General features: G+C 44.3%; 2 protein-coding genes across 2 annotated transcripts in view; one reads left to right on the top strand and one right to left on the bottom strand.

The window, feature by feature from the left end:
- Window positions 1-3,229: 3,229 nt before the first annotated feature.
- On the top strand, window positions 3,230-10,737 carry N4BP2L1 (NEDD4 binding protein 2-like 1). The gene is made up of 5 exons (XM_010184532.1): window positions 3,230-3,639; window positions 6,452-6,576; window positions 7,414-7,502; window positions 8,382-8,458; window positions 10,512-10,737. Exons 1-5 carry the CDS (start codon window positions 3,230-3,232, stop codon window positions 10,735-10,737), a joined length of 927 nt encoding a protein of 308 aa, XP_010182834.1.
- A 3,050-nt stretch (window positions 10,738-13,787) lies between these two features.
- The window catches only part of BRCA2 (breast cancer 2, early onset), a 32,570-nt gene continuing 29,399 nt past the window's right edge, over window positions 13,788-16,958 (bottom strand). The window contains exons 24-26 of the mRNA XM_010184531.1: window positions 16,559-16,815; window positions 15,721-15,876; window positions 13,788-14,429 (exon numbers count right to left, since the gene is read on the bottom strand). Of these exons, the coding sequence (XP_010182833.1) occupies window positions 13,788-14,429; window positions 15,721-15,876; window positions 16,559-16,815 (1,055 nt within the window). The remainder of the gene's footprint in view (window positions 14,430-15,720; window positions 15,877-16,558; window positions 16,816-16,958) is intronic.

The following is a 16,958-nucleotide window of genomic DNA, read 5'->3' as shown; positions in this document are numbered from 1 at the left end:
GCTCTCCGCGGTGCAGTGGGGTACAGCGGGGCTCAGCTGGGCCGGGGCTTCGGGGAGGCCCCCTGCCCTCCCGGCTGCCGCCTCGGAGGGGAGAGCGGGAAGCGCTGCAGATCGCTGGAAGACGGCAGGGGCACCAGTTCAGAGCTGGTTTTCAGGCTGGGGAGGGAAGTGGGAGCCTCGCTTTCTTCTTGAACAGGCAGAGGCGTTTGGAAGCCTCCGCTGTCCTCAGAAATGGCTCAGAGTTTGTTGCTGCAGTCGCCAGCGAGTGCTTTACGGGTGTGCTGCCTGTAGTGCTGTGCAGTGGTGCTCGGAGCGAGCAGTACCAGAGGGATGTTTCTGGTAAGATGGACTGATCACCCAAGCCAAGATAGTTGTTGTTTCTGCTCTAAAAAGCACTAGACTGGTGGTTTTTGGGGTTTTTTTGTGGTTAATCACAAGCACAGTAAAGCACTTCCTCTTTGTGACTATTAAAATTAACAGCTGTGGTTTCGTCATGTCCTGCGCTCCTGGTCAGAGCCATAGGGTTGCATAAAATGGCCCAACAGTTCTCCAGCAGCTCCAAGACTGATTAAAAATAGGTGGAAAACCCCAGAGGGAAGCACTGTGAGATGGAGCCACAGTCAATGTGATGCAACATAGCCAAAATCTGGTATCACAAAAACTCATGGTCTGGTATCTCATAGCCCTCAGCACCACCCACTCTCCATCAAAAGAGGAACATTCGCTGCCTGCCTTGATCTGCTGGGCTGAGGATGCTGTGCTGGAATCCCAGGCTGCCGCAGGAAGGGCCCCGCTGTTAAAGGTGGCAGCGTGAAGCTGTGTGAGACGCTGGGTTGATGTACAGCATTCTCTTTTTGGGACAGTCCTCCCTGTCACACAGGACTTCTGCAAGTCCAAGCCCTTCACTTAACAGCCAGATCCTGTGTTCTTACTGACACCCAAAATACGCATCTCTCCCTAAAGAGGTCGTGTAAGTGCAGGCCCCTTTGCCTTCTGAGGGGTTTGGGTCTTCCCATAGTACAATAAGAATGTAATTATTTGGGGCCATATTCTCAGCTGGTGCAAATAACTGATTCACCTGCTTTTTTTAGGTCAAAACACAAGATTATGAATGACAGCTTTACGAAAAACAGTGCAAAGTATTGTTTAAGTCTCCTGTGAGATAAACATTTAAGGAACTGTTTCTAGGCCCTGTTAATTGTATCATGGCATTTGGCCATTCAGCAGTGCACAGATCAAAGGGCAGCTCTAAAAATGGCATTTAGTACCTCCATTAACTCTGTGCGATTATGCAAGGACTGTGCCAAGAAAATTCTGAGATCTGCTATTCCCACACTGCGTACCTTTTTGTGCTGGTAAACACAACGTGCTAAGCAAAGCAGTCTTTGCAGGAAATTACTGCAGCAAAGCTCAGTGCAAGATCCTACTGGAGGAGAAAAGTGTTACTTATTTCCAAAATCCTCTGCAAGCTCATTTTGTCCATTCAGATTTATTCTCTCAGATACTCACACTATCACACCCAGTACTTGCAAGCCCCGAGATGCTTGTGCACAGGTGGACTGCCCAAAATCAGAGAGGGCAAGGCCCTTCAGCTGTCCCATCCTCACTTTCTCTTCTGGGCTCTTCTGGGTTGATGGTGAACAGGGTGGGTTTTGGTCAGGTCTGCTATGTCTTCCAGCAGTCAGTCACTGTGCTGCCATCTTTTTATCTCCAAATTTTGCTCACTGGGGGAAGGAAGGTGTGTCTGGGCTGGTGTGACCCCCTGGCCCTCCTCCTGCTCTCAGAGCGTGGATCTTCCAGTGCCAAAGAAGTTTGGACACAGCTTTGTAAGACTTAGTTACGGCATCTTTGTTAAAATTATTTCCCCAGCCCAGCTGCTCCCCCAGCTCAGAGCAGCTGATGTTGGTATGGCTCAGTTCAGCTCTGGTTTGCAGATTCTGGTAAGGACACCGAAGGATCCGCCTGTGATACATTGAATAGTCAAGGCAGAACGAGGAGTTGGTCTGCTCACCACCAAACTCCAGACCCTTCCAATTGCTTCACTGGTGAGAATGTGCTCCCCTGAACCACGCATTTTAGGTGACCCTAACATGCTCCCTCAAACCATTTACTACACGTCACCACCAGCAGGAGCACACAGGATATTTGGGCATCTTCAATAGCCTCCATCAGGTGTGTGTAACACCCTCCTGAATGCATTCCTCACAGCTTCGCAGTGCAGATTTCACGATCAGACCTGGGCAACTGCGGAGAAAACAGTTACCTGAGGTGCAGCAGCATGTGTAGCTTCCAGAAATGTCTCAGAAGAATCTAGAAAGCCGTTTACGTGTTTGTACCTGCTTCCCCAGCAGGAAGTAGCTGTATTTCCAGCTTTTCTGCACCGCATTGCAATGATGCACAACTGATGTAACGTGTCACCCTCTGGTTTTGCTCGAGCACTGGGCTGGGCATGATCAAACGCGCAGCTTTTCAGCCACTGCTGCTGATTTATCACTTGAAATGTGTTTGATCTTATATGCTCTTACAAAGCACAGAGGGAGCAATCTTCTAGAGCAGGAAGGAAAATTGCCTTGGCACTGGAGCACCACTGCTTGGGGGCGTCCCTGCCTTCTCCAGTTCTCTCTCCTGCTTTTGCCCGGTTTGTCCCAGCACCTCCAGGCCTGGGCCAGCCCCGCTGCTGCCACCAGCACCCAGCCCTGCAGCAGAACTGCAGCTCGGAGAGGGTTCATGGACCTCAGCTCCCGCTTGCAGGCAGCAATGCGGTGTAAACATTTACCTTTGTATGAACCTGCTCCAGGTGATTTTCCCGTTTATCAACTGTGCCAGGCCGCCTGCTGCTTTACAAAACACAGCCTCCGTGCTGACCCTGTGACGCTGGAAGTAGTTTGGGAATTTACCTGCTCTCAGATCTGCCTGGTGTCCCGTTCTGTTGCCTTCTGAGCACTGAACATGTGCCTTCCCATCTGCTTACCAGGCTGAAATCAGACATTAATTTATTTTCAGATTTTCTGATGGAAAAACACGGCAGCCCATGAAATACAGTTATGGATTTTTTTATCTCCAGTGATACTATTAGTGATTGTGGAGACTTCTCCCAAGTACTCCAATGTATCCAGCTAGTTGAAATCCTGAGTAATTATTTTGTTTTCTGTAGTTAAATCTGAAATGATTGTTTGAAAGCACTGAAGATGCTATTTAGAAAAAACAGGACTTAAATATGGTATAAATCATGGGATCAGACCTTCAGATGAATGACACAGAACCCACCTCTCTTTTCACTGAGGCAGCTGTTGCGATGCTGCTGCGGTCAAACAGAAACAGCTGGATTTTCAGCAGAAGGATTCTCCTTTTCTTTAATCACAGCAGCCATCCTAAACCCAGCCTGGGTGGTGCTGCAGATGAGCGTGCACCAGCGCCGCCAGACACCGCGTTGTTCGGGAGCATCCTCGCTACCTGGGCTGCTGGCGGGGCTGCTGATAAAGCCTCTGCACAGCTGCGTGTTTGCAGGGGTTCACCAGGTCCCAGCCGTGCTGGTGGCTGCATGGAGTTGAAAATCCTTTGTATTTTCTGCAACAGCAGCAAACTTTTCTTTAGTGCGACAGAGAGCTGTAGCACTGTGCAATTAAATTTCCTACGAAGGCAAATTAATGCTGAACCTTTTGACAGAGATTGCTTACCACAATGCAACGGTTCACGTTCAGTGGCTTTTTTAAAAAAAAGCAAACAATGCTCGTATATACCCTTTGATCTTGCAAAGAGATTTCATCTTTCTTTTCCTTCTTAGTATGCTTTGCTTTACTCATCTAACGGCAATGAGTAATTTTCTTTTCACAGTGCTACTCAAAACTTATTAATTAATAACAGTGGTCACAAGTCCTCCATTGTGCATAGCTGGTGTATATTTTGCTACAGGATAGCCATTTCTGTTGCATACAGTGATCAGGAGCCTGGTGTGATGATAAAACCTTTCCTCTAACCCAACTCATGGTCCTGTGTAGATCGGAGAAGGAACATTTTGCTCATTTCTCAAGGAACGCACTAAAGAGGTTTGGGTGCCCTTTGAAATTATAAGGGACAGAAGAAATGAGGGCTTTGTGAGCTTCATGGGCAGTAGGGGATCACAGAAAATGGTCATAAACAGCAGTGTCAGTCTGGTTGTTTTAGAAAGCTAAAAGTTAAGACCAGCAAAATAAGCATAAAAGGGGAAATGTCTTTTTCGTGCCTGAAGTTTCCTTGTGTTGCTCTTAGCGGGAGTTTGTTTGGTGTGACAGTAATTCACAGTTCTTAGTCCTTTTTATGCCGTGCTTTTCCTCCTTTGAAGCACAAGTTTTATCTACTTTAATGACCAGTGATATGAGGGTAGTAGGAGGCTGCGTTTACAGATAGTCACATGCTTCTGAGGTTGCTTAAAAGGTTGGTATCAAAGCTCTCGTGCAGCTGTGCATGTACGTGTTAAACATTTAGTAAGGTGTCCACTAAGAAAATAATTTTTAAAATTTGCACTGAGAACATTTTTTAAGGAAATACTGAGCAAGAAAAAACATCTTGAGATCTTTTATTAGTATGTACATTTTTACGTGCATATTAGTAGTTAAATTTTAGCAGAGTCAGGTTTTAGAGAAGAGATTGCCAAGAGATGGGTGAGGCAATAGGAAAGGTGAGAGCTGAAGAGATCTGTTTATCAGCACAGCAGTAACCAGATAAGCATGAGGTGCTCCCATGCTTGTCATGATAACTCTTTGCGTGGGCCCAAAGTTAAGGCAAAGATAATTTGACTGTTTGCTATCATTTCACAATGTGACTTTTGTTAGCCCTGTTTGCCCAGCAGCAGTTATGTGAATAAAACATCTCTGGAGCTGGAGGATGATGACCCGTGGGTGCTAAATGATGCGAAGCAAGCCCTGGCCAGTCCTGGGGAGCTGAGCCTCTGCTCTCCGGGGCAGTTGCTAACAAAAAATAATATTATTTAATCAGCAGATGGTAGGAGTTACAGTGGAGGCAGAACAAAGTCAGAGGCTGACCTTTATTCAGCCAAACACAACGTGCAATCCTAGGGAAGAATTGCTGCCAGCAGGCAGATGGGATAGAATTGGTAAGTAAACAGGGCAGAGCTAGAGAGGACAGAATTAAACCTTTTCGGTCTGTGTGTCTGTTTTTTTGCTGATAACCTGGAGGCACCTTTTCCCCTGCTGTTGCTCAATTAGATAAGACATTGAGAAATAGTTGGTTTGCAGCTTGTGGGGATGGGAGAGAAGCGCTTTGTCAAGGAAGCTGAAATGAGTCCCAGGGCTGGAGACCATGTGTGGAGTGAGATAGCAGGGCAGCAGCACCCATGTCTGAGAGCCACGGGGCTTCTGGATTGGCCTCGCTTTCTTTTCCAGTGACATTTTGGGCCTCGGGGTGACAGCAGTGAGGGTGCTGTGGCATCTCCCTGACTTCACGCAGAGACTCCCTCCCCAGCACTCCCTCAACTGAAAAAACCAGACAGTTCAGGCTATGGACACCAGTAAGTCTGGATTGCACACAAATGGGAACACAGTTTTGCACTGAGATTTTTCTTTTAGTTCTCTCTAAGGGCTGGCAGAGGAATGCTTCGTATTTAAGCCACTGCGTAAGCCAGCACTTTCACCTCCTAGAGGCAGCAGGGCTCACGGCAGGACACGCGTCCTCCCTCCGTGGGCATCCCGGGTCTGAATGAGCATCGCTGAGGGACAGACACCAGTGTGACGAGAAGGGGGGTTGCCCTGGGCCACGCACCACCGGGGACCGCTGTTATGAAACATGTTCAGCTGAAAAGAAATAAAAATGACGCAACTCTGCAAGAGGAGGGTCAAGTAAAACAGGAACAAGTGAAAAGCAGAAAGAACCATAAAATTGCAACAAATAATAGGAAATATTGACTAATCACTCAGATATTTGTTTGCAAATTTAAAAAAAAGTGCTATGTGTTTTCTTGCCAAAAAAAAACCCCAAACCAAACAAAAATCAAGACAAACTGGTGGTAATATAGACCATCTTTACTAAATGACAAATCATTCTACCCAGGTATCTTCAAAAATCTCTCTGTAGCAAAACTCTCATGAGCAAATCATCTTTTGAGAGTAACTTCCCTGGGATTAGCACGTTTGGGGTTTTTTTTGTATTTACCGTCATACCTTCTCAGATAGCTCAGAAAGAAAACTGAATGCATTAATACGATTAAAGGCTCATGTTGGCAGTTCATTGTAGGTTTCTCTGCTGAATTAAAGAAATCAAGGCCATGCCTTCAAGCTCCATCCTCTCCTCTGTGTCCATCCACTGATTATGTTACTTCCAGGTCCTTTAAGCTGGGATTTTGCAGCTGCAGCACTGTGCATATTTGCAGAGCATCCATACAGCTCTTGATTTAATGTTCTCTCCTAAAGGCATGTGTTAGCCTGTACTAATCCTTCCTTCATCTTATTTTTTTCAGACAACTGAAACGTGACCATCCCAGTGCTGTAGTCCTTAGTACTGACGACTTCTTCATTGACAATGGTGTGTACGTGTTTGAGCCTGAATTCCTAGAGGATGCACACAAATGGAACCAAAAGCGAGGTGACTGAAATTCATCCTGGAGTTTTGCAGAGTGGTTTTGCTTTTCAGCCTGTCTTTAAACTTAGCCCCCAAAATAAAATACCTCGAAGTGGTGTCATAACACTGCAGTTCATGGGGTGCTGGTTAAAAAATACATTTACCACTTCTGATTTTATTTCTTCTGACTTGTAAGAGAGACGTTTATAAATGAAAATATGTTAGTGGTTGATAGATGTTATTTTAGAGGGTAAAATGGTGATGGTTGGGTAGCACTGCTGAGGCTTGGTGACAGCAGGTGACATGCAAACACCAGCCCCGCAGCTGCTCAGTGCAGCTGCACACACCATGTCCTTCTGACTGTAACAGCACTGATGTCTGGCCTGATGTGGAAGGGGGTGCTACAGGGGGAGTCGAGCACAGCTAGGAGGAAAACCTGCAAACCCTGTTCTAAGTCTGTAAATGAAACAGCCCAGGGCTGTGCTTCAGAGAGAAGAATGCAACGTGCTTTTGTGGCTGTGCTCTGAACTCATTCCTAGCAATGGAAAACACTTGGAGCTCTTATAACAGACATCTTTTGGGAGTATCTGTTGGTTTTAGCTGTTGTAACCAGTGAGTGCTGTGATAGCACTGAGTGTGCTCCATGAGAGCTTCAGGTCTCGCTGCTGAGCACAGTCATCACCTCCTCCAGGAGGGCACCTGCTGGCCCCTGACCCCTGCTCACATTTGGGCGGCAGCCACAAGCCCTGGTGGGGCCCAAGTGTGGTAGCAGTGGGCAGAGAGGACGCTCTGGGGCTAGAAAGACCTGGCTCGGGCTGTTATTGAATACATCTTAGCTTTACTTCATGTGTTACATTGCAGCACGCAAGGCAATGAAGAATGGGAAAAGCCCGGTTATTATTGATAATACCAACATCCAAGCTTGGGAAATGAAGCCGTATGTGATGATGGCAGGGAAAGCTCTGATTTATTGCTTTTACACGCTCAGCTATGACATTTAAGAGGTGATCTGACTGAAACCAGTCTTAACATAGCTAAAAGTAATTACTTCCTTTTTCCCTTAGTCTTCTAATTATAGTTAGTAAATGATGCTGAGAAGAAGTCGGGGAAGAGGTGCCAGTGTAGTTGTTTTATGTGGTCAGCTACATAACTCAGTGAAGACAAAATTACTTGAAAAGATTAACAGTCTTTGAACTTGCCCTGTTACTTCTTGATGATCAGGATGTCATCCCCCTTTGGCAGTAATGACATGAGTTGAACAGTTCTCAGTCTATTTGTTCAGTCATATCAAGATATGACTTACAATTTTAGTTTGTGACTTGTGAAAAATACACAATAAAGAGTCTTCAAAGATGCATTGGTATCACTCGTCAGGAGATTTTTAGTACAGTTTCATAGTGTGGCCTGGCTGCTAACATCTCACTCATGCTCCTGTTCTTGGGTTGTGGTCTTAGTTAAGAAATTTATTGCTTGTTTGGGAGCAGAAAAGTGGCAAGAGTTAATAGTGGTGCTGGAAAGCCTGGAGAGTGCCTTCACTCCAGAGAGTGCCTTCCAGAGAGTTCAAGTGCCAGGATGCCATTGCCACAGGGGATGGGGACTGGGGGCGATGCTGAGGCAAGTTTTGCTGGGAGACCCAAATTCTTTGATGAAGAAGGAAATGAACCAGCTGGGTCTCAGACCAGCACCTTGATGGCAGCCATGGTTGTCTTCCCCTTTCTGGCTCCTGGTACATGAGCTACATCTCCTAGATGAAACCTCAGGAGGTCTGGAATATTGGCTGCTGTGGATCATGGCAGCCATGTGTCTAAAACGTCTCTGTACTTCTTCAGGCACGTGAAAATAGGTACGAAGTTGTGTTCCAAGAACCAGATACACCCTGGAAGTTCAATGTTCGAGAACTGACAAGGTACATCTTCTTCTCTTTGATATAGCAGACAGCTGCTCGTTTTACTGATGTGCTCTGAGAAAGGTCAGCACTCTTCATATACCCTGAAGAGTAACCTAGTAAATGACAACAGAAGGGTTGTTGTGGAAAATTTCTATTACTCAGTACCTGCTCTGCAGTGAATTCAAACCTGAAAGAGCCCGACTATGAGTCAGTAGAAGCAGCAACCCCCCTGAGGCATCTATTACACCACAAGCTTCCTGAAGCAGGAACCCTGATTTTCGTTCTGTATTTTGAGCAGCACTCTCTCTATTTGGGCACAAAACATGTCTAAGCACTACAGAAAATACTCAGACATCTGTTCTTAAAGAATCTAACCATAACAAATAGTGGCTTGCAATGGTGGGATGCTGCGTTGTGTGGTTGAGAAATGGGGTTCTGCAGGCTCTTTCTGAAGATCTTAATGCACACATGCAGAAGGTTTCATTCAAACAATGAAATTATCAACTCTGCACAATGCGGTAGGATAGAGGCAGCCAAATATGGCTCTGTGTTAGTTTGGCTCGTGGCTGCAAGGTTCATGGTTATATCTCTAAAAAAAGAATTCATGCAGGCTGATTTCTTAGCCTTTAATCAACCTGACATAAAGTACATTACATAGCTCACTCCCATCTGCTAGATCCAGAAGCTAACAAATGTGCTAACTTACTTGTTATTGCAGGAAAACAGGGCATGGGTACTTCAGTCTGACTGACTTGTTTAGTACCAGTCAAAACCCAGCACTGCTCCTTTTTGTGCATAACAGGGACAAATGGCAGAGGGACAGGCCCAGGGCGCTGGCAGCTCTGGGGAGAGGCAGGACAAGGCTGATGGCAGTCGGTGGCTTCGGGCTGGAGGCAGGCGAGGACACCAGCAGCCTCAGTAGTCAACTGCAAGTGTCAGCTCTGGCTCCCCCAGCAGCAGCTGGGAGCCATCACTGCAGCAGCAGGTTTTACCAGTGATCCTTCATTATCAGCTGAGCTACTTGGTAACTTGTATTTTATTAATCATTTGAAACAAGCCAGCTTTTCATAGTAGCACTGTAAAGCCAGTTCAGATACCCTCAATTTGGAGCAGCTCTTTGGCAGATGATTCAGGGACAGCTGAAGGCTGCCTCCCTGGTTCCACATCGAGTCTTTGCTGGCAATAGGGTTTGTGCTGGTTGCAGGCCCCAGGCTGCACACGTGCGGGGCACAGGGCTGCTGGAGGACCCTGTGCCAGCATCACAGCTGAGATGCTGCAACCTGCGCCCTGCTGCGCTGCTGTCGCCTTAATTCCGCCAGGGAAAAACCATGCTGAGTGATGCAGGATTTGTACACCATGAGGATTTGAGCATATGGATGCAGGACAGGCTTAGATTCTAGACGATGAGTTCTGCCTGGTAGAGCCAAATGGCAAAACCAAAGATACTCAGAGCTTGAAAACTTACAGGCAAGCAGAAATCCCTGGTGGACTTCGGAAAAACAATTCCCACTAATGTGCAGGGAGACTGCAGCCGTTTCTGGTCTATCCAGAAAGCCCTGCACGTTTGGGCATCCCCTCCCTCTCAGACTCATCGTCACTTACAGCTCTGCCTTTCAGATACGATTTTTCCCCACTTGTGCTCAGAGCAACAACAGGATTTCAAACCTCTGTACTTGTTGAGTCTGAGCTGTCTTCAGCCCTTGTCTGCCTGTCTCCAGATTCAGAAAAGCTCACCCTGAAGCTACCAAGCTGTTAGCACTAAAACCCATATAAAATAGTACACAGGTCTTCTACGTAGCTCGGTCTAACGCAGCCTTCATTTCAAAGCATTTGTCAGACCTTTTGTCCTGGCTGCCCACAAAAAATACTTGCATTATATTTTCAACAGTCAGAAAATTATTTTTAAGAAGTAGGTGGAAGTGAAGAGCAATTTGGCAAAAAAGGGCTAGAAATAGATCAGCGGGGACATGAACGTTATCCTGAACATATCAGGAAGCTTAGCAAGCTTAAGATAACCTCTAATGCAAGGGCAGCTAAATGCTCATATTTTCTGTTAATGTTGACTCTACAGAAGAAATATTCATCGTGTCCCTCAAGAGAAGATCCAGCGGATGAAAGACCAATACGAGCGCAGCGTCACCTTCCACAGCGTTCTCCAGTCAGAAAAGCCAAGCAGAGATGAGAGAAGCCCCAGTGGACCAAATGCAGCTTACGGCATGGGCGCCCATTCCAGCCCCCCTCCAACCTCAAACAGGAGACCTCACGTGGCACCTACAAACATCACGCCCTTTCACTGAAGAGGGAGATTCCTCAGAGTATTTTAATTATCGGGTGTAAAAGTCTCTAGTTTTACATTTTTCTAAACTGGTTTTTATTCTTGTATTTTTCTACTACATTTCTAAATTACTTGGATTTCTTATGTGTTTTAAATGTCACTGGATTATGATCTCTCAGCTCTACATGACTGATCCAAGAGCTCTATCCTCAGTACAGACTGTACTGCCTCTCATCCTTCTTCCTCCACAGAAAGCCATCCAAGCTTACACTGAAATTTACTGGCTGTGCCACATGCTTTGTGTTCTGTCTGTTGGTTGGTTTTTGTTTTTCCTGCATCCCACTGTCACTAGTAGGTAGCAATAAATATTCCTAAATTCTTTCTTTCTTACAGGCCACGTGGCTGATTCCTTCTCCGCACAGTTTTAATTTCTTGCCATTTTAATACTTTGTCTGGCTGTATAACCTTTTGTATCTTTCCACTCCCATCTTGCCCACAGCACTACTGCATGATTTGATGCTGTTCCCCATCCACATGGCTGCTGTCTGGATTCAGTGCTGCTCTTACTTCAGCTCTATCACAGCCAAACAGCTTCTCCAGCTTGGAGATGAAACACTTTTAACACACCAAACTGAGCCCTTTATCCTGCCAACACATAGGAGTTCAACTAATCCTGTGATGAGTCCATATGCAGAGGCTCCTAAAAGGAAACGTTGGTGTTAGGATAGTGCTTGTTAACTTCCAAGTAGGAACAGAGCTACAGGAGCAGCTCTAAATAGCTGAAGCACAAGGTTACCAAATACCCAGACTAACTCAGAAGTACAAAAATAATTACTTAAGGAGAGAAAAAAGTGTTCTTGTAAGAGGAGAAATCAACTCCATCCACCACTAAGTACCAAACCACTGAGTGATGGACGAGTGAAAAAAGAAGCTGCCCTGCAGTAGCTTTACCTGTATTGTTAAATTCATAGAATACTGGGAGTTGAAAGGGACCTCAAAAGATCATCCAGTCCAACCCCACTGGCAGAGCAGGATCACCTAGATCAGGTCACACAGGAACGCGTCCAGGTGGGTTTTGAATGTCTTCAGAGAAGGAGACTCCACAACCTCTCTGGGCAGCCTGTGCCAGTGCTCTGTCACCATTACAGTAAAAAAGTTTTTCCTCACATTCAGACTGAACCTCCTATGCTCCAGCTTGCACCCATTGCCCCTTGTCCTGTCATTGGCTGTCACTGAGAAGAGCCTGGCTCCTTCCTCCTGACACTCGCCCTTTACAAATTTATAAACATTAATGAGGTCACCCCTCAGTCTCCTCTTCTGCAAACTAAAGAGACCCAGCTCTCTCAGCCTTTCCACATAAGGGAGATGCTCCACTCCCTCCATCATCTTTGTAGCCCTACGCTGGACTCTCTCCAGCAGTTCCCTGTCCTTGAACTGAGGGGCCCAGAACTGGACACAATATTCCAGATGCGGTCTCACCAGGGCAGAGTAGAGGGGGAGGAGAACCTCTCTCGACCTACTGACCACACTCCTTCTGATACACCCCAAGATGCCATTGGCCTTCTTGGCCACAAGGGCACATTGCTGGCTCATGGTCATCCTGCTGTCCACCAGGACCCCCAGGTCCCTTTTGGTTGTGCTGCTCCCCAACAGGCCAGTCCCCAACCTATACTGATACATGGGGTTGTTCTTCCTCAGATGCAAGACCCTACACTTGCCCTTGTTCAATTTCATTAGATTTTTTCCCCACCCAACTCTCCAGCCTGTCCAGGTCTCCACTAAATGGCAGCACAGCTTCTGGCATGTCAGTCACTCCTCCCAGTTTTGTGTCATCAGCAAACTTGCTGACAGTGCACTCTGTTCCCTTGTCCAGGTCATTGATGAATTTATTGAATAGTACTGGTCCCAGTACCAGCTCCTGGGGGACTCTACTACATACAGGGCTCAGACTAGACTCTATCCCATTGACCACAACTCCCTGACTTCTTCCCTTCAACCAGTTGAAACTGTGGTGATTATATCATCAAAACACCTCATGAAACGTTTTTAAAACTTGGCATTTGTGACAGCAATTTTTTTTAAAGTAGGTGTAGATTATTAGTGCTTATAGAAGAGGACAGCAGTGACTTCTTTTGCAGTAGGAAATGATGACAGCTCACATTGGAGATTAAGAAATAGGGGTATAGCTGCTAGGCATCTAGCAATTTAGCAAACACAAGTAGAAGAGGTATAATGAAATATGCGGTTTCTGGGCAAAAGCCAAATTGCATTTTCTACTCAAGCTGTATGTAAAAAATCATTGTATCATCATTGTAAATAATTGTGAACCAGGGTCTCCCTCTCCAGTGGAGAAACTCCAGTTCTGAAAAGCTTCAGCTGTTGAAGTTAATGAGAACAAAGTAATGAATTCAAGTATGAACCCACTCCCAGCAGCAATATCTCATGGTAATTAAGGAAAGATGTGATAACATTGCATGATGCTGTGGCCTCAAGTGGTTCTCTAAGAAGGAGCAGCTCAGCAACACTGACCAAGGACCCGTCCTTAATACCTCTGTATGGTGTTTTGCTATGAGTCAAATACTGATAGCTGTTTTCTAAAACTCTTTTAGCACTGTCTGGAAAGTTTGAGGGGAAAAGTACAAGAACTACACCAGAATTACAGAGCAGTGTTTCAGAATTGAAGTGTTATTTTTGGTAACAGTAACCTTAGCTATTTCTCTATTTTGTCCTGTGCTACTTCTGACAGCCAAACAACTATTCTAACTCTAGGGCGAGCAACAAAGTGTTTGCTTTAGACTGAAACTGAGATCCTGCTGTAACTTAAGAATACATCAGCATCAAAGCAGTGGCATATAAAATGCCCTCAAACCTTCAGCCACGCTGCTGCTATTGTACCATACATGTTTGTGTCGGAAATGTGTAACTACTCAACTCCGAATTATTTTGCATATGAAATGTCGTTTCACCCATCGTTGTTTTGTAACACAGCTTTATTAAATACAACCCAGATTTAATGTACAAAGTGTAAAAATAACTTGAATTTGAAATATATACAGTACTGTACATGTGCATTCAGTAGCGTTTTCGGAGTTTTTGTCTTTGCAGCACTCTGCAGGCTGGTAACGAGTCCTCAGGTTCCTTTGTGTCTTTCTGAAGAGCTTCAGCCACTTCAGAACTGATTTTGGATGAGTTACTTGCTTCCCCAGTAGACTTGGAACTATTTTTGCGTGAAAGATCATCAGATAAATTAGCAGCTATTGTGCTGCTGCTTTCATTTCCATCATCATTCTTCTTTTCTTCTGGTAAATTATTCATGAGCGCTTGTGTATTAATCATTGCAAGCTCTTCATCAGCAACCAGGTCATTCTCAGGAAGATGGACAGTTCCTCTCAGCCTTCTACAGGGGGTGACATAGCCAATATTCTGATGTGTTTCTTTTGATGACTTGCTACGCTGGAAACCCAAACTTCGTGGCGGCTGAAATGCTTTTCTTAAGGATGGAGAGATGACTGAACAGATTGGGGTCAGCGGGGGAGGCGCAGGTATGCAGCTGAGGAAGTCCATTGCTTTTCTCTTCTTGCTATTTTTGAGATGGTCTTCAGCAGCTGTGGCAGATGAAGGTGTTTTTGCTGACCCTTGTGCGACAAGTTTCACATTCGGTGTGCTCACTGACAAAGGGCTCAGATGTTTTATTTCAATTTTAGAAGACAAAATCTAGTTAAAAAGAGGTAAGTTTTATGTTTAATAGCATGTCCTAATTCATTACCTTCCTCAATTACTTCCACAAAGCAAGGGAAAAAACCTGATACAAAAATGCTGTCATCATTCATGTCCAACTTATCTTTAGTTTGGTATCTTCTGATGGTGACTGATATTATTCTTTCAAGTACTGACACTTGACAAATGACTGTTTACCTGTACATTAGGACAGCACATTTGCGTTCTGAGATCTAAGCTAAAGGTATGGGAGTTCTACAGCTAAAAGTATGAGAGTTTTTCCTGTGCCAGAAGAAACCAAAGCATCCATAAAAAGGAGTTGGTATTCTACTGCATTGAAGATACCCCCAGCAGGTTGTTAAACAGGGAAAATGAGGAAAAAAATTTAGAAGAAAAAAAGGATAGAATATAAGACAACAAACTTGAAGAAAATAATACAGATGAGATAGAAGCTACACAGCAAATCATTAAAACACATGCTTGAGAATACCTTTAGCATCATTTGTTTTCACTTGGTTAGTATACTTAATAAACAGATATAAACTAAACCTTTAAAATTAAATATTAGCACTGAAATGGAAAAGGATGCCTTATACGGTTAAATTTAGACCCGCGGAGTTCATCTCACATGAGGGTGTTTCTACCTCCCTCGCAGCTAGCGTCAGGACAGATTTGTGTGCTGAACTCCACATCAGGAACATCTTGTCACCAGCTGCCTTCATGGGAAACAAGGACGATTTAACTCTACTTTTGTCAAGACTGCTATAAAATGTAAACACTTACTAGGTGATACCTCTTCCCTTTTAAATCCTGGAAATAGTGAACAATCTCTAGAAAAAGAAGCCTGGGAGGTAAATTCTCTAAACAAAGGTAGGAACTGCAGAATGCCATGAAAGAAAAGTTTAGAGATCGAGATGTTTTTTTCCTTCCAGTGACAACCATGTCTGATAATCTTCACAATGCAACCAAAGAAACAATAAATGATCTATAGGAAAAGGATGGTTCATTCTACTCATATAAAATTCAGAATATTTAAAGTATGCTGTCAAAATAGGCAAGGGGAGGTTTTCATGTACTGCTTGGAAGAAGAATAGTTTTAGTTCCTCCTGGGGAATGATCCTAAACCCACACACACAGAGAAAGCTTCTGATCAGCTTGCACTGCCCTGGAGAGAACCCACGGAGCTGACTCAGAATAGACACCGTTCACCACAGCTACCAGCATAAAACTGAAATCCTTACTGTACGTACTGTCAGTATAAATCCAGTATTAATTACCAGAATCTTACCGAGCTTTTATTATCCTCTGCATAAAGGCCTGAGTTGCAGGAAGGAGAGGCGCATTCCAAGCCACAGCTTTTAGGTAAACTGGGTGTAAGTGAGCGATTTCTCTGTAGCAAATTCATCAATTTGCTTTCTGCATCAGAGCAAAAGGAGTCCACGTTCTATAAAGGAGAACAGATTACAGTGCAGAATAGTTGTTCCTAGAATTTCGTGAGCACTATATGCTCTAAACAAAGTATTTAGTACTTTGGTTTTTCAACATAATCCCAGTAGAAGTTTGTTTTATATCAAACCAACAACTCAGAGAAGACTTTTGCACTTTCCATGGAAGCAAATATCATACCTTCCTTTTATTGTTAACAAGAGAAAAATCACTTTGTATTTAAACTTGTTTTTCAGTAAGAAGTGAGAATGCATGACCAAGTATTTTGCACAGCTAGAAAACTTAAATAATGAATTAATGAAACCAACAATCTGATACTGAATATGTTGAACTGAGCAAGACAGTAAATTTCAACTTTTAAAAGGCAAGACCCAACCTGTCCATGACAGATTTCCTACTGACAGGTGCAATATTTTTGCAAGCCAGGGAAGATTCTGTGGTACCTCCTGAAGACACTGTTGGTTGAGCTGTATAAAAAAGGCAAAGGACACTCCATAGGTTATATGGAGAGTCCTCCAGGAAAAGCACATTATCACCTTACTCCATCTCCTGCAAAATCCTCTCAATTTCAACATTATGTGCATTACTAACGTTAAGGATTTTTTAGTAGTAACAGACTATCTGGTGAAGAATGTAACACAGCAGTAACTAATCATTAAACTCTAAATCTACAGATTTACCTCTATCAGACTTCTCAGTTCATTAACCTTCTCTTGCAGATAGTTTTCCTTTGGACTGACTGAGAATACAGAGAGATCTCCAGCCAACAGCACAGGAATTTCCGATCTGAATTCAGATTGCCACTGAAGGTTGCTTGCAGAAATGAATGAACAGCGGACAACTATATCTTCAATAGCCAGCTGTCTGAGATCTGTCCGGATCTTTACTGCCACCAAATTATAGCTTTCATCTGATAAGTACACCATAGTAGTGAAACCTAAAAGCAAGACAGAGTTTGATTTAAACCTTAAACCTTTAAATAAAGGTTGATTACTGCAATTTGTATTTATAATTTTGTATTTATAAAAAAGTCACATCTTGAAAGAGAATTGATAAGTATCACATGGCAGCCGATCTGCA

Source organism: Mesitornis unicolor, unplaced genomic scaffold (assembly GCF_000695765.1).
Source record: "Mesitornis unicolor isolate BGI_N332 unplaced genomic scaffold, ASM69576v1 scaffold5545, whole genome shotgun sequence".
Taxonomy (NCBI): domain Eukaryota; kingdom Metazoa; phylum Chordata; class Aves; order Mesitornithiformes; family Mesitornithidae; genus Mesitornis; species Mesitornis unicolor.
The sequence above is the reverse complement of the archived record's forward strand: the minus strand, read 5'-3'. Positions and strand labels throughout refer to the sequence as shown.